The 16,563-nt window shown below is 42.7% G+C and overlaps 1 protein-coding gene across 2 annotated transcripts in view; it reads left to right on the top strand.

Annotated features, from left to right (window-relative positions):
* TNC (tenascin C) overlaps positions 1-16,246 on the top strand; it is a 48,565-nt gene extending 32,319 nt beyond the window's left edge. For both annotated transcript variants that reach the window (XM_009282251.1, XM_019472847.1), the window contains 11 exons: positions 4,560-4,682; positions 5,941-6,084; positions 7,274-7,393; positions 7,841-7,984; positions 8,814-8,944; positions 10,139-10,271; positions 12,110-12,261; positions 13,205-13,301; positions 13,982-14,143; positions 15,401-15,564; positions 16,071-16,246. In XM_009282251.1, the coding sequence (XP_009280526.1) occupies positions 4,560-4,682; positions 5,941-6,084; positions 7,274-7,393; positions 7,841-7,984; positions 8,814-8,944; positions 10,139-10,271; positions 12,110-12,261; positions 13,205-13,301; positions 13,982-14,143; positions 15,401-15,564; positions 16,071-16,181 (1,481 nt within the window). In that variant the 3' untranslated portion in view covers positions 16,182-16,246. The remainder of the gene's footprint in view (positions 1-4,559; positions 4,683-5,940; positions 6,085-7,273; positions 7,394-7,840; positions 7,985-8,813; positions 8,945-10,138; positions 10,272-12,109; positions 12,262-13,204; positions 13,302-13,981; positions 14,144-15,400; positions 15,565-16,070) is intronic.
* Positions 16,247-16,563: the final 317 nt, after the last annotated feature.

Here is a 16,563-nt window from a genome sequence, read left to right as displayed (position 1 = left end):
CAGATACTAGTCAAGTAAAAAGTTCTTGAGGCTTAGGTTGAATTCCTTAGATTAATTTAAACAAAAAAAAAGGTTCATAATTTGAAGCATTTCATTTTGGCACTTTTGAATGAAGCTTTTCAATTTTTTTCCACCAAAATCATGGTTTCATTTTGAAACATATTTAAATCTAAAGCAAATGAAGCAATGTCCTGTGACCCAAATTCACTCTTTTAAAGATTTTGAGCTTGCTGATATGAACACATAGTTCATAGTAATTTCAAATCAACCTAATTCCAGGAGGAGGGGAACGAGAAGGGGACAGGTAAGTTCAGTGTGTGAGGAAGCCAACAGAAATGCATAGAAGAGTTATTTGCCCAGCTGTAGCAGTGTACTCCAGACAACACACAGAAAAGGGACAACAATAACTCAGTATTGAACAGCTTTTCCTGAAATAGCATGGCCTCATGACTCACCTTAATGTCTGTGGTGCCAGTTGTTAGCATGGAAAGGCACATTTCTGACCAGCTCCACTGATTGCCATCACATCCCTTGAATAAACAGCAAGGGCATATACACACTCCCCCAGACATTTACATGAAGCAGAACATGCATCCATCACAAGCCGCCTTTCTCCAGGCTCATGCGGGTTGACTCATAATGGAGAAGGATGTTTAAAGTCAACTGCACTTGTTAGCAGCATGTCCCCATTTTCACTGACTTCCAGGATATTTATGGTAAACCACTAAGAGTTGTCATTTTCCTCATGAGTACATTCTTATTCCGTTCTTTCAGGGAGATTTAGCACATGTCACCTACTGAAGCCAATAGCCCAAAAGATGTTTGTCAGATGTAAATAGCCCATGGATAATTGATAATAGAGCTGGAGCCACAAAAATCCAGCTAAATAATTCGGACTGCAGGTTACACACGTTGGGTAGCTGGGCCACCAAGGCATCTAACAAATTTCCTTTTTAGGAGTTGATGATTAGACAAACATATGTATATTTATAGCATTTCCAGTCTGGTTGCAAAGAAATATTTCTATCCCTGAAGGGGGTAGCTCAGACAGGCTTATATTCAGCCTTACTTTATTCTGGCCTGTGTACAAGTTACGAGTGAGCAAGGGATAAATTAGCTAGAAAGTCTTCAACTTTAGTAGAGGAGGTAGTAAAATAACAGTTGGAACAAAGCTAGCAAACAGACCAGCAAACCTAAACCAAACACTACCATGGAAATGAAGGCAGGAAAATGATCTAGATTGAAAATCCTTCTCTGTATTTATCACTCACAGCTTGCCCCTTCTTCCCTACCTGGGCACGTACCCTTTTATACAACAATGCAGTCTTCAGGGATCAGGTCCTCAACTGGAATAATTGGTGCAGTTGAGGCAGTCTGGTTTGAGCATTGCCAAGCAACCCTCTCTGAGGGTCTGACCTCTTTTCTTTGTACAGCAAACCACCCACCTACGATAAGGAAGGAGGGGGAGGAAAGACCTTGCAGTGTTCACCTTTTGCTGCCTTGTCCTCCTCTGTGGTTTCCTTTCCTTCTTTCTCTTTTAAGAAGTCAGCAAGGCAGTTGATCTAGTGACAGCCACGGGCTTTGGATGTGGAAAGGATGAGTAGGGCAGGACTGGCATTTGCCATTTTCTTTATGTAGCTTGTGTTGGTCCTGCAGCTGGTAACTTGCCCGGAGGCTGAGATGACCTCCCTTGCTCCCATCACACCAGGAATGTGGTGTGAAACCGCTGGGCATGGGGACTGACAATAAAGTCATATCTTCCCACATCCATCACAAGTAGTTCTTCCTCCATTATTTATTCATATGTACAAGTGAACAGCAATAGTTTTCCCCCAGAATTGCTGATGATTGATAATGTTAAAAGGTTATCCTCTTTGGGGTGATGATGGTACCCACTCTTCTTACCCTCTGCATTTTTCTGTCACTTCACCCTCATCACTTCTGCTGTGATAGAAAACATTAATCATAAAATCACTGTAGTGCAAGGCAGCATCATACAGATCTGCAGTGTCTAATCAAATTGGCACAAGGGAGTTTGTCCACTGCTGCTCTCAGAGGGACAGTCAGTGTCTTTTGGAAAGTCATCTGTGTAATGTCTGTTAAAGGTGCAATTCAGCCCTCACCGGGGGACCACAACACAGCTATGTGCCACTTAATATCCTTGGTAGAAAGTGTGGGTCTCCTGCTGCTACTTTCCTCTTCTTCTAATGGTGTTTTGTCACACTGTGACAGCATTTTTCATCTGAGAGGGTCACAAAACACTTCACATACTCTTTATACATGATAAATGCAACCTGATGCTTCCTGTTGCTTAGGAGAAGAAAGCCAGTGAACATACTCCTATAGTTTGTTAGTAATGAAAGAATATTTTTTTAGCAAAAAAATCCCCAAAGAATAGCAGCTACTCGGGTATCATGGGTGCTTTAGCAACCCCACAGGAAAGTTCTCCGTCTCTCATACAGCTAATGGGGAATGATGTTGGAGGATAATGCTAATTACCTGTATCTGCCCAACAGATGAACTGAGTTTTTTTATGAGTCACAAGACGGAAGCATGCTGGCCATTTTTTATGCCTGCTTAATTTTGGCTTTCAGGTAGCTCAAGAAGATGGTTTCATTTGCTACTTTTTAATTTCCCTGTGCTCAAAGGTACCACTGTCTTACATCTCTGGGACTCATTCCAGGACTGATGCTTGCTCTGATGGTCCATTGTACTTTCTTTGCCAGGTTTGCTCCCAGGAAAGTAGCTGCAGTTGGGGTAGTTGGGGATGTGGAACTCTCACAGAGTCACGGCTCTTCTTACTACTGTTTGTTATGCAGTTCACCTGGTACAGAAAACAAGCATGAAGCCCATGGAAGTGCGCACAGCAGAGTCCAAGTGGGATGGATTTTATTTTCTGGGAAAGGCTGAAATTCCCCATGTGTATGAAAACTGAGTGCTGGTCTATCTCTTTGATCTCCAGAGTCATCACTAGAACTTTTCACCAGTTACTAAGGGCACCTACAATGTGAAGCAAAATCAATGTGATTTTCACTTCTCTCCCTTTCCCAGGTTTTCTTTATGCTCTTCTGTTTCCTTCAGACTGTACCTAAATCAGTAGCAACTTTGTGTGCTTGTAGCTTTACTAATTCCACCTTGCTTTCTTCGTTATCTTTAATTCCTTTCTTTCTTTGGCTTTTCCATGTGAGCAAACCCCACAAATGCAACATGTCTAGTGAGCTCCAGAGAAATAATTTACATTTCTCTTGAGAGCTCAGTTGTTTTTCTTTCCTTGCCTTTCAGTTGATTTAGTGCATTGCTGCTAGAGCTTTGGGGACACATGGAACAAACAGCCCTCTGACTTCTTTCCTGCAGGCACGTTCTTTCCAAGCTATTTCAAGCACAGTCCCTTTTTTTCTCCTCTTGCCCCCCTTCCCTGCCCTCAGCCTGTCTCCACCACTCTTAATGTGGCTGATGTTTGGTATCTCTCCTCTTTGTGCTAATGGCCTACTCTGTGTGGGCTGTTTATTTTTTTAACACGTGTCAGGGTTGTTTGGGTTACAGTCAAAAAAGCAAATTGGAAGTGAGATGCTCAGTGTAAACTTTGAAGTGGCAGGTCTCTTTACCATGTCCTTCCAGAAGCCCTTTCCATGCTTGTTTTGCAATAGCTTAATTAAGCCTTAAACTGGAATGTTTCAGATACGTGTTGGTTTGCATCTTAAGATTGGCATTTTGGCAAAACTTGGGCTTTGTTTGCCCAGCTTACTGATCTAATTTACATGGGCAAATGTAGCGCTCAGGTTTATACAGGGAAACGCTGGGTTGTATGACAAAGAGCTGCAGTGGAACCACAAGTGCCTTCCTCATGATGGTTGTACTTGGATGTCCTCTGGATGGATGTGCTTGAATGTACCTAAGAAAAATCATGGTCTCAGATAGAGATTCCAAGAAGAAAATCTTGTTGCTTCTACTTTGAAGCCAACAGAAGCTACAGGCAGTCAATGCTTGAGAGGATGGACCCTTGATGAACTCAGGCAACCAAGTCCAGGTCTTTTTTAGGCATCCTATAGTAGAAACTTTATGCTCAGGAAGAGACATGTCTCCACTGCTAAGAGCTGCCATTGCTGTGTGTCACAGATAGGGCTCTGAGACTCAACAGAAGGTATAAAAATCATCCAAGTCAAACTGGGGTAGAAAAAATTATAAATACCATGACTCCTGGGTAATAGAATGGCATTGCTGTAAGTATTCCTCCATACTTTTCTATAACACTGAAATCTCTGTTACTTCTGTGTACAAGATATGTAGATATATGCCTGGGGTACTTTTAAGGTATGCACTACTGTAATGTTACTGAAAAAGGAAAATTTAGACCAAATAGATTGTTGCTGTCAGTATGTAGTAAAACCATTAACTGTTTAGTACTCCCTGCATGAGTGTTGTTTAGGACAGACTATTGATAGCATCAGCTCTTGGGATAGAGGGATAGGACAAATCAGTTATTCCAGGACTGATAAACAAATGATTTACCTTTTCTTTCTATGTATGTGGTGTGTTTGTTCTCTATTCTCCACTGACAGTTGTTGGATCTCCCAAGGGAATTTCTTTCTCTGACATCACGGAAAACTCCGCTACAGTCAGCTGGACACCCCCTCGCACCCGCGTGGAGAGCTACCGGATCTCCTACGTCCCTGTCACAGGAGGTGAGTAACTGCGAGGAGGGACAGGGAGGAAGATGGTAAAAGGGAGAGCAGAAAGGGTTTGTTGTGCTGATATCCATCTCTCAGTGGATCTCCCAGATGATCTTACACAGATCATCTCTTTTTTCTTCAAACTGCTGACGTGGGTGTGCGTACATGGTCCCAGTGGCCAACCTCTGTCTGAACATAGTGTCCCACGTCCCATGGACAAGACTTGTAAGGGAGCTCAGAGCTAGATGCTGGAATGGTTGTACCCCTAATAGGGCCACATTCACAAAAATCTCTGTTCCCGCTGAGCCTCCTAAGTAAGGATTTATTTCCAAACTGCCTCATTATTTTGTAGGCACTTTATGAGCTAAGCACATTTGAAAAGATGGCTCTTGGAAATAATAATCATAATCCATGGTTATAATAGTTTTCCAAGGCAGTGATTTTTCTTAGTACTCTCCAATGTTGTTTCATGCCATCCGTTATATCTCTGGTTTAGTGTTCAGCTTAAAAAACTTCCTATACTTAAACAGATTTTTAGCATAACTTAGGAGCGTCTCTGAAAGGGAACAGCTAAAGAGCAAACACTACAGACACCAGGACCATAAAAGACATGCTATTGACTAAGACAAGTAAAGATATAGGCCTTTAGACAACATAGTATGTAAGCACACATGCAACTTTAAATATATAGTGATCCCACAGAAGAAAAGGAGCAATCCACAGTCATAAAGTTAGGCGCTTCTCTAAGTGCTTTCCTGGAATAAACCCAAAATTTGAAACAAATATGTGTCCTAAGTCCTCACCCACACATGCAGTGCCTCTTAAAATAATATATACAATAATATATCTTTATTCAAAATCGGATGAGTGAAGGAGAAACTTCCAGCCCTTACCAGAAAAAAAGCAGATCTAAACTGCAAGTCCTGTCCTTGCAGGTGTATGAACTTCCATGTAGAGAGTGCTGTGTTTTCACCTTACATATTATTTGTAAAACTATATTTTTCTGAACAGAAACGTTAATTTTTTCTTACTGTTGGCATACCATTAGGAATGAATACAAACCAATGTCTTAGGTTTAGGTGTCATGGCAGCAATATTTTGTGCTGAGGCTGCCCTTTGACATCGGTGATTGTAACTAACTGGGGAAAATTCACCTCCTCCTGTACAAGTACATCCATGTTAGTCATAATATCTTTAACTTGAAACGCATCCTTCAAGCATTTACTGGAGTATTGTGTCACTAATCTCGTGGGATTTGGCTTCATCCTAGGTACTCCAAATGTTGTTACAGTCGATGGAAGCAAGACAAGGACCAAGTTGGTGAAGTTAGTCCCAGGTGTAGACTACAATGTTAGTATCATCTCTGTGAAAGGCTTTGAAGAAAGTGAACCCGTCTCTGGCACTCTGAAAACAGGTAATATATAAAGAGGAAATAGCAGGTTTTCAAATGCATTGTCTGTGCTGTAGGGGAGACTCAGGAACTGGAGCTGAAGACCCACTGAGATCCCATTTTTGCTGTCCACACAAACTGTAGGAAGTTTTTTGCCCACTCTTTCTGTGTGTCTTCATATTTCAGATGAGTATAGAACTTGTAAGTTTGATCAGGCTCCCATTTGCTAAGTGCTGAACCAACTTGCAGTGAGACAGAGACAATTCATGTATTTACAGTCCTAATACATCAGAAAAAAACCAGAAGTTTAATTAATACCATTTTACAAATGAGGGAGCAAAGGGCCAGCTCAGCTGAGCAGTTCAGACCAGTTTCTGTTGTGGACTCAAACTCCACATCTCCCAGGTTCCAGACTGTGTTCTAAGCATAAAAACATTCTCTCTCCTGGTTTTTCTTCAATACTGCTTTAAATATCCCTGCAGGAAATGAGGGTCCACTCTGCTCCTGCTGACCCGACGCTGCAGTCTCATTCATTCTTTCTTTTTTGGGGGGCTAACAAGTATTCAGAGAACTGAGGCAAGGAACAAGTTGATGAGTATTGGATGACAACGTGAAATTTATAGCCCATTCCAGAAGTACTATAGATAGTACTAGACAGATATCTATCCCAATTCAGGAAGAGCGTAAAACTATGTGCAAAATAGAGTCCCATGAGGAAGCAAGGCAGGACGTGTGGATATTTTGGATGGTTGGCTGGCTGTTTGATTGGTTTATTTTTAAACATGCAGGGCAAGCTAGTGGAAGGTCACAGTGGCTATCAGTTGCTGTCACATTAGTTATTTTTCCCAGCTCTGTCTCCTGAGTTTGCTCCAAAAAGCAGTCCAGCTTTGAGGGTGTTGAGAGAAATATGTCAGCTCTGACAGAGCCGTTAAGATTGATGATATCAAGACTGATCTGAGAACATAGTTAGTTATGTCTGTTCCCAGTGTTTAATCTTTTCACGCATTGACCTCCCTTTCCAGTGGAGGCATTTGACGTCTCTTTATAGGCACTGACGTCTTTTCTGCAGAGCTCCACTATTCCAAAGGGGATCATAAAAGCTGCATCAAGCAGCAGTGTTGGTGCATTATATATCATATATTTTCAACGGAGCATTGCACAGAGCCGGTAATGTTTGTCAAATTCCTTCAATCTGTTTTTCTCTTTCTTGCAGCTCTGGACAGCCCGTCAGGCCTAGTAGTGGTGAACATCACAGACTCTGAGGCTCTGGCAACCTGGCAGCCAGCAATTGCTGCTGTGGATAATTACGTTGTCTCCTATGCTTCTGAGGATGGTAAGAAGGGTTAGTGATGGGTCAGGGAGCTGGCAGCGTTACAGCTCTTGAGAGATGCTTAGAAATGGGTGCAGCAATGTGACTCCAGGAGGATGGCAGGGGGCTGATATTTGAAGGCGGTGCCTCACTGGAAGCATTTTAAAAATAATCATTTTAGTTAAGCATTCCCAATTCAGACATGAACAGAGATAACATATTCTTGAAAAGAAAAGATGGTGTTATAATTCATATGAACACTAGAGAGTGCTAATACTTTTAGATAAAGGACTCTGGTGTTAATTCAGATTCAGCATAGGTATAAGCAGAGAGGTGGGCTCTGGGCTTTTACTATTTTGCGCTTGCTCCCAGCTAGTAAGAAAAAAATCACTGAGTGGAGCATGGAGTTGAGTTCATCATGACATGTCTGAATAATGCTGGGACCTGTTCTCTTCTGTGTTTTCTTCTTAGAATCAGAAGTTACTCAGATGGTATCAGGAAACACTGTGGAGTATGACCTGAAGGGCCTTCGACCTGCAACTGAGTATACTCTGAGTGTCCATGCGCTGAAGGACACGCAGAAGAGTGAGACCCTCTCCACCCAGTTTACTACAGGTGCTATGTCCCACCTCACTGCGGGGAGAGCTGCCATCTCTTCTAGTCCCACCTGCCTTACATTTCTCTAATACCATAAAGTCAGTCAGCACATTGTGCTTTTTTACTAGAAACCTGAATTTTTATAGTATTTGCACCAAATTTTCTGTGGTGGAAGGCTAGATCCAGAAGGTGATTTTCTGTCACCAATTCTACAATTCTCACACAAAGCAGGAGCAGAAGCTCTTCTTTGGGGGCTGGTGTTGGGGTACCAATGCTGAAGGTATCCAGCTGGTTTCATACTTAAGGCTTTCCATGAGCATCAGTGAAATCATGGACATTTCTCATTTTCCTGACTGTTACTTGACTTGTCCCAGGGTGTTAACTAGAGAGCCAAGAGCTAAGTCATACAAATTCAGTGTTATAATTACAGTGTAGAAGGGAAGCTGTAGCCAGACCAAGTACGAAAAATTTTCCTATTCAAAAGAGGCATCATTGGAACCAAAGTATTTCTTCCTGGGAATATGTAAATACCAATCTGTCTTCTTGTGTGAAATAATGAAAGGCACAATTTTGTTTCAAAAGACATTTCAATGCAACTGCTTATAAACTAAAGTGCCTGAGACAAGCCAATATTTTAACTTAGATAAAGTAAATACCTTTATTTTTAAAATTCCAATAGGAAAATTACTTTTTAATCACAAAATTGAGATTGAAATATTTTTTAATTTTGAATTTCTGGGGAGAAAAAGTTTGCTTTCTTGGCCTGTTTTAATATACTGCCCATAAGATAGCCTGTGTACTAGACTCCATATAGATGTGATTGTAATTGATCTGTTGTCTCCTTCAGGACTGGATGCTCCAAGAGATTTAAGTGCCACTGAGGTTCAGTCAGAAACAGCTGTGATAACTTGGAGGCCTCCACGTGCTCCTGTCACTGATTATCTCCTAATCTATGAGTCCATTGATGGCAGAGTCAAGGTACAGCACTTGTAACCAAACCGGAAGGTCTGTGCCTCAAAACTGGGCAGTAGAGATGCACTGAATTGTCCAGCAATGGAACATAATCATGTGCCTTAAGTTAAACATGGTAAAATACTAAGTACCTGTTTCAGTGCTAGCTTGAACACAAATGCATTTAAAACCTGCTTAAGTACTTAAGTGCTTAAGTATTGTATCCTGAAACAGAACCTCAATTGCAGCCTGAATTTTGACAGTCATCTCTCCACAATATGGATAAAAGCGCAAGCAACCATTTTCCCTCGTTCCAAACCTGTATAATGGAATAAACTCACACACCCCAAAGAATAGGATTCCCCTTTCTAAACTCAAGAGAATCCTTCCCTGTGCAAAGTACTTAAGTGCTTAAGTATTGTATCCTGAAACAGAACCTCAATTGCAGCCTGAATTTTGACAGTCATCTCTCCACAATATGGATAAAAGCGCAAGCAACCATTTTCCCTCGTTCCAAACCTGTATAATGGAATAAACTCACACACCCCAAAGAATAGGATTCCCCTTTCTAAACTCAGGAGAATCCTTCCCTGTGCAAGTGAGGTGAGGTGTCTAAGGCAGGATGAATCACCTTTGAACGTGCCTCTTGCTCTCCAATAATTTTATGTTCCTACATAACTAGATTACACTAGATGCTTAAATATGAATGAGGTGAATCCCAGCAAAAATGACAGATAATTTTGGATGCCCGGCCTGGTACATCAGAAAGGGTTCTCATTTTCAAGAACGCAAATTCCCTAAGCATCCTGAAAATCAGTCTTTTAAAGTTACAGGAAAACAGCCTTTTGAAGGCTGGTGTATGATATTTCCTTGTCCTAAAGGGTGATTCTTCTCAATTTTTTCTGAGTTTCAGAGAGACATCTATACAATGTGTACATTCAAGGCATGTAAACGTTTATGCTGACTTGCTTTTAAACCACACAGCTTATACACTATGATGGTAAACAATCATTTCCAGACAACTTTTCTCAAACTTCTAAAGAAAGTTAACTTGATAAAAATCTTAGAGGAATACAAGTTTTGTATTAAATTATTTAGATGGTTAAAAATACCATAAATAATTACCACAAAAAATAATGTGACAAACTAAAATATGTAACAGTTCCAGTTATTATGATTTTCTCACTGAGATTTCCCTGTATTATTTTCTCCTCCCTATAGGAAGTCATCCTAAACCCTGAGACAACTTCCTACAGCCTGACAGAGCTGAGCCCATCTACCCAGTACACAGTGAAACTCCAGGCGCTGAACAGATCCCTGAAGAGCAAAACAATCCAGACCATTTTCACCACAAGTAAGGACCTTAGAGCGCATGCACAGCTGAAATAACGTATAAGTTACTGCTCTCAGGACAGCACTGAGCTCTGCAATAAGCAGACGCAGACCTCACAGAAGATTTTTAATCCAATTGTCAGTATGCAGTTCATTTGCTTGTAATGTCAGTGCAAAAGTCCCTGTTCTCCCTGAGCTATAGTGTCATCTGCTTCCCCCGGACTAGCAGGATGAATTTTTTTTCTATCTATCCACATCACCTCTATAGTCCTCTCTCTGACGAAACATCCTGTCTTTCCCATGTAAAATATCAAAAGGAACATTACTTTTTAAAATCCAAACTGACACCCTGATTTACCTCTGTATTAATGCATAGCAAGCTGTTAAAACAAATCAGCGTTTTAAGTTGAAATGAAGCAAACCGCACACACACACAAATCAGTTCAGTGGTCCAAGGAGAAGAATTTCTGGGCAGGTTTTTTTCTCCTCTTTCTGAGATCGGTTTTCGCAAAGCCACACCGTATGTCTGCTCCAGCTCTAACAGGACAGCTCTCCAGTGAGCTGAATGCAAGGATAGATTGGGTTCTCTGAAGGTCACTTCACAGCTGACGTTGCAAAAAAAAGTTGTTCAGTATTAAGTGTGAAACCTTGCCTGTCATTTATCTCACTTTTCACGATTTCCAGCCTTTCAGACCCAGTAGGACCTTCAGCCATTTCCATTCTTCCTTCTGCCACTTGTACCAACTTCAGCCCAAGGACTCACAGAAGTGCTAATAAAAGTCACGTAGCCCCGAGTCCGCTCACAGTCACTCCTTGCGTAGAGCAGGGTGAACTCCACCGACAGGCGACAATCCACAACCAGAAATAGGAGAAGAATTAAATCTGGGTGTATTTAAATGACGTTTGGCAAATTGACCATAAGCAGGGACTGAATGGGGTGCCTTCGCCCATACGAACGCAGCGTCAGCCTCGTTCAAGCAGATGCTTAAGCCTGGCCTCAACTCTAAACATATATTTGTGTGCTATTTAGTGAGAGGGAAACACTGAAGCAGCTCCCTGCAGACAGCCGCTTTTCTCCAAATCCCAAAGCTGATGCAAATTTTCTGTAGCTGAGGCACAGGCAGGGATGTGCAACACACTGGAAAGGGAGCAACAGCCACTCTGTGAGCAGCCACAGTTAAAAACTCTCCCATGGACACACCTAGAACATCACTTAATTAGACCATTGGCTGAAAAAGTTAATGGCCTAAGTGAATTTAAAAAGAAAAGAAGAAAAGCTTTTTTGGGGGTTAGAAATTGTTCTGACTGCAGCAATGCTATTAGCTTGTTGTCAGAAAGAAATGCACATTTCCCTGTGGTTTCAACTGTTAGTGTTTGCTTGGTTTTTTAAAAGCCTAGTTTTATAACATATTTAATATTGTACTTGCTAGCAAAATATTCCCAATTTATTTATTTTTGGTTGTAGTCCTGTCTTTGTATTTCCCCCTCCCTTTTCTGTCACATAATCAGAGATTGGTAGATTTGGTTTTACCCAGAAGTTGCTGTAAACACAGCTCATGCCATTTAAATATTTAGCTGGAGGATGCACTCCCATCATAGCAGGGAGTAGTTATCTGGCATTCACAGCACTTCCAAAAGTGTAGACAGATGTGCAAAAGCATATTCAAAAGAAAAATTTACATCATCTGCTGTTTACTGTAAATCTTTTTTATGTGGGATAGCAATTACAAGCCCGTTCCTGGGCTCTGTACCTGGCTGTGCCATTGACCCACAATAGATTTTCGTGAGTCATCTGTATTCAACAAGTTCCTTGTAATTGCTGATTTCTTAAGGACTGCTTTCTCTTTTTTGTGTGTGCAGCTGGTCTTCTCTATCCTTACCCTAAAGACTGCTCCCAGGCTCTCCTGAATGGAGAAACCACCTCTGGGCTCTACACAGTTTACCTGAATGGGGAGAAGGCTCAGCCTCTGCAAGTCTTCTGTGACATGGGCGAGGACGGGGGCGGATGGATTGTGAGTAAGAGGGAGAGGGCCCGCGCCACCCTCATGTGCATCTGCCTGTGCTAAGAGCAGGAGTAGCAGATCCCATCCCTGCTCATCTATGGCATCCCTCATAGTGCTCTATTATCAGAGTAGGGCTGACTTGTCTATAAATTTGGGGAATTTCATGTCGGATAGGACACCTAGGTGCCTAGAACAAGGTTACCAGCTCTTTCTGTAGTTGGAGGAGAGAGAGGTGTCTCCAAAGGATGGGTCACATCAGTGGTTTCAGCACCTAGGAAAAGCACTGATCTCTCTCCACTGGCTGTAGGGGTTGCTGAAATGACAATCTTAGATCAGATACATACCTTCTAAATAGCTAATTAGGTGAGAAGAGGGTGGACTGACTCTATTTGAATGAGAGAGACAGTGAAGGAGGTTAAAGCACAGGCCAGAGAAAGCATTTGTTCAGCAGCCACATGCTGTGGTGGCTGGCCAGGCTTCCCAGGCCATTATCCAAGGGACACGTTTCACCCAGACAACAAATGAAAGGCAATAAAAATGCCAGCTCTCTGTAGTGATGTCCTCAAATCTGAACATGTCAGAGGGACCCAGGGCACAGAAAGGAAGAAGGAGCTGGAGAAATGCATGGCTAGCAGACTGTAGAGGATGTAGAAAGTCTTGGCTGAGAAATACAGAAGTGCAAGGGGCTGTTAAAAAAGCAGAGAGCAGGAACTAAAAGGCCACATCACTCAGGGGAGCCTGGGAACCCAGTAGATAAACTAGAGACTTAAAAAAAGCAAGAGGCATCCAACAGACTTGGTACAATTCAGTAATTGCAGTGAGATTGCTGCTTTGGGTGGTAAGGGCAGGGGAGCAGCAACACCAACCTCTGCATTTGTAAAAGCCACATTATTAGTGCCCTTTCTGTCAAAGGCAGTCTGCTGACAACAATTCTTGCATGTGGTGTTTGCAGGTGTTCCTGAGGCGTCAAAATGGAAAGGAAGATTTCTACAAGAACTGGAAGACTTATGTGGCTGGTTTTGGAGATCCTAAGGATGAATTCTGGATAGGTAAGTGGCAAGAATTTGTCTTTTTTTAAAAAAGAAAGCACAAAGCCCAAAAGACTAGGAGCCATTTTGAAGCCTCCATTTAGTTGGTAAGAGTATTTGTAAACGGGAATATAATCTGCACGAGGGAGGCTGGGGACAGCATGCTGCGAGGGAGATTGAAATTGCCAGGCCCAAGCCAGTCCCTCCAGTTGCCGTTCATAGATGTCATGCTTCTTGGGTCACCGAACGTACCAAACCAATGCTCAGTGGTGCTCTGTAAGAAGTCAGGAGGTAACCTGAGAAGCAACTGCAAACCTTCTTCTTCCTCTACTCCTAGGACACCCCCAGCAACAAAAGCAAAGTGGGGAAGATAGAAGTAAAAAGCAAATTTTCAAAGACTGCACTACATTTTATTTGGTTGTAAATGAAAGGCAATGATGATCACACAGCACAACTTTGATTACTCTTCCCAAAGGGCTACCTCCTACTGTGATTTGAAGGGAAGAGGTCTCTCAATCAGCCTGTTTTTATCTATTTGTTTTTGTGCTGACATTACCCTACAGCTGAAATAGCTCACTTTCCTCACCAGTGTTTATGCCCTGGTGTATCTATACAGGCCAGTATGACCTCCTTTATGGGATAACATGATGGTAGACAAGTAAACATGGGGAGACAAATAGATTGTTCATTTATTTCCACAGGTCTGGAGAACCTCCACAAAATCACTTCTCAGGGCCAGTATGAGCTGCGCGTGGACCTGCGGGACAAAGGTGAGGCAGCTTATGCTGTCTACGACAGGTTCAACGTTGGAGACGCGAAGAGCAGATACCGGCTAAGAGTGGATGGGTACAGTGGCACAGCAGGTGAGATGAAATATTTTTTTTTCCTTCTGATCTGCAATTTCCTCCCAGATGGCTCAAGGTAGCAGTGTGCGAATGTTGCAGATCATCATCACAGCAGGTACCTTTTGTATGTCAGGTGTTTGAAAATATGAACATACCAATAGATTTTATGCTTCCGTTTTAAATCCTCCAGTCATTTAGGTGCCACATTTTATGGCATGCTTATGACAGAAAAAGTATATTAAACAGCCGCATATCTCATTTGGCCAATGCTTGACTGTCATTTGTACAGCCAATAATAGCTTGGCACAGCCTCATCTCTTGTCAGGGGAATATGCAGCAGAGTCCTGCTATAACATGATTTGTAATTTTGCTGAACAAATCATCTGCCTTTTGCAGTCATACTGGGGCAAACCCTGCGGCCCTTATTGAGCCCTCTTCAGGGCTTCAGAGGATTAAGAGTTAAATCCAGCTCCACAGGATGTCTTAAAAAGAGATACTTTTCATGCTGCAAGGTGCATAAAACAAGACCAGAGAGATGGGTGTGTATGGACTCTGCCCTGTGACCATCACATGAACTTTATGCACAGCCGATAGGGATACAGGCAAAGGATATGCAGTAGTAGTAGAATTAATGTCTATTTAAGGCAAACACACTGATGCAGAGCAGTAGTAGTATCTGCTACAGCTACTTCCTCTTCCTAAGCATTCAGGTCTAAGATTAATGGATGGAGCAACACAGATCCTGAGGCATGAATGTGAGCTCTGCTTCAGGCATACACTGAAGGTTGCTCCTGTTGCACCCATCTGTAAATGGGCGCCCAGACCCTAGGAGTGGGAAGTCAACAGTAGGCAGATATCTCTCTGTCTGTGTTTCCAGCTAATGAAATGGGTAGCTTTACTGCATGGACCAGCTAAGTGTGAAGACTCCTTTGGTCTTGACTCACTCCTTGTGAGTCCAAACCCTTTGGACTTGGTTTGTCCACACTGCCTTCTGTAGGGGCCAAAATCCAGCTTTCAGCAAGAAGTACAGAAATTGAGCTGCATAGAAAACCACTTAATAAATTGGGGATTACAGACCGCCTGGAAAAATATTTTGACTTGCCTCCAACAACAAATATTGTGTACTTCCTTCTGTAGTAAAACAAGTCAATTTTTAAACACAGCCAGGCTTTACAGATGGTGCATGCACAGTACAAACTTCTTCTGCAGAATGGTCACTCCCATGTAATCTAAACTAGGCAAACAACTGACTGCTCTTTTGTCTCCCCCATCCAGGTGACTCCATGACATACCATAATGGAAGGTCCTTCTCCACCTTTGACAAGGACAACGATTCTGCCATCACCAACTGTGCTTTGTCATACAAGGGTGCATTCTGGTACAAGAATTGCCACCGAGTCAATCTGATGGGCAGATATGGTGACAACAGCCACAGTCAGGTGAGCTTGGTGTTTGAAGGCTTCCATAATGCATTAGAAGGGGAATTGCAATTATGGATCTGTCTGGTGGTTCAGCTAGCCAGACATCGGAACGCCAGCCAAGCCCAACCTCCCGACCAAAGGATCGTAGGGAAAGACATGGGCAGTTGCTCACAAAACAGGAATTTAATGTCAGCTGGTGAAATATTGATGTGTTTGTATGATTTTCCAAGGGAATATCCCCAGTGTGCAGGGAACAACTGTAGTTTTCAACATGTGAAACAAAATGTTCTTCCTGACGTGAAGGCTGGGCAAAGAGTGACAGCTCTGGGGGACAGCATGTGGGTTTGTTTGTACAGGTTGTGCATACTAGCGGCCGGAGCCCTGTGCTTCCCAAAGCCCCTCTACTTTGTTGTGCCTCTGTTCCCAAGTTAGAAAACAGCCTGCAAGCTGAAACGAGAGCAGTAAAGGCTGACAACAGAAGGAGTGAATGTGTGACATCCCACACTTCATCTTTGTCTTTGCAGGGTGTTAACTGGTTCCACTGGAAGGGCCACGAATATTCCATCCAGTTTGCGGAGATGAAGCTGAGACCCTCCAGCTTCCGAAATCTGGAAGGAAGACGAAAGCGAGCGTAAAGTCCCAGAGGTGGTGAAGGGGCTACGGGCAGGGTGATGGGGGGGAGGGATATAGAGTGGGGGTGTGTGGGGGATCCTCTGGCATCACTGGGGTGGTGGGGTGTGAGGAGCTGGTAGTCGTACCAAAGCATCGGTGACCCTTGGCCCAACAGAGGCTTCTGCAGCAGTCCAAACAACAAGCCTTAAGCGTCCCAGCGTTTTCAGCAGAGCAGCTCCGGCTGCCCATCAGTAATGTCCTCCACACCAAAGACAACGATCTCAAGGGTTGTTATGTTGTTTTATTAATTTTTATTTTCTCAGAAAGCCTCTGGGATAAAGTTCTTCCACAGTCTGACTATTTCTTGGGTGGCCCAGGGTAGGGGAGGGAGAACAGTTTTGTACA

The sequence above is a fragment of the Aptenodytes forsteri genome, unplaced genomic scaffold, assembly GCF_000699145.1.
Source record: "Aptenodytes forsteri isolate BGI_AS27 unplaced genomic scaffold, ASM69914v1 Scaffold325, whole genome shotgun sequence".
Lineage (NCBI taxonomy): Eukaryota > Metazoa > Chordata > Aves > Sphenisciformes > Spheniscidae > Aptenodytes > Aptenodytes forsteri.
This window is presented reverse-complemented; position numbering and strand designations above follow the sequence as displayed.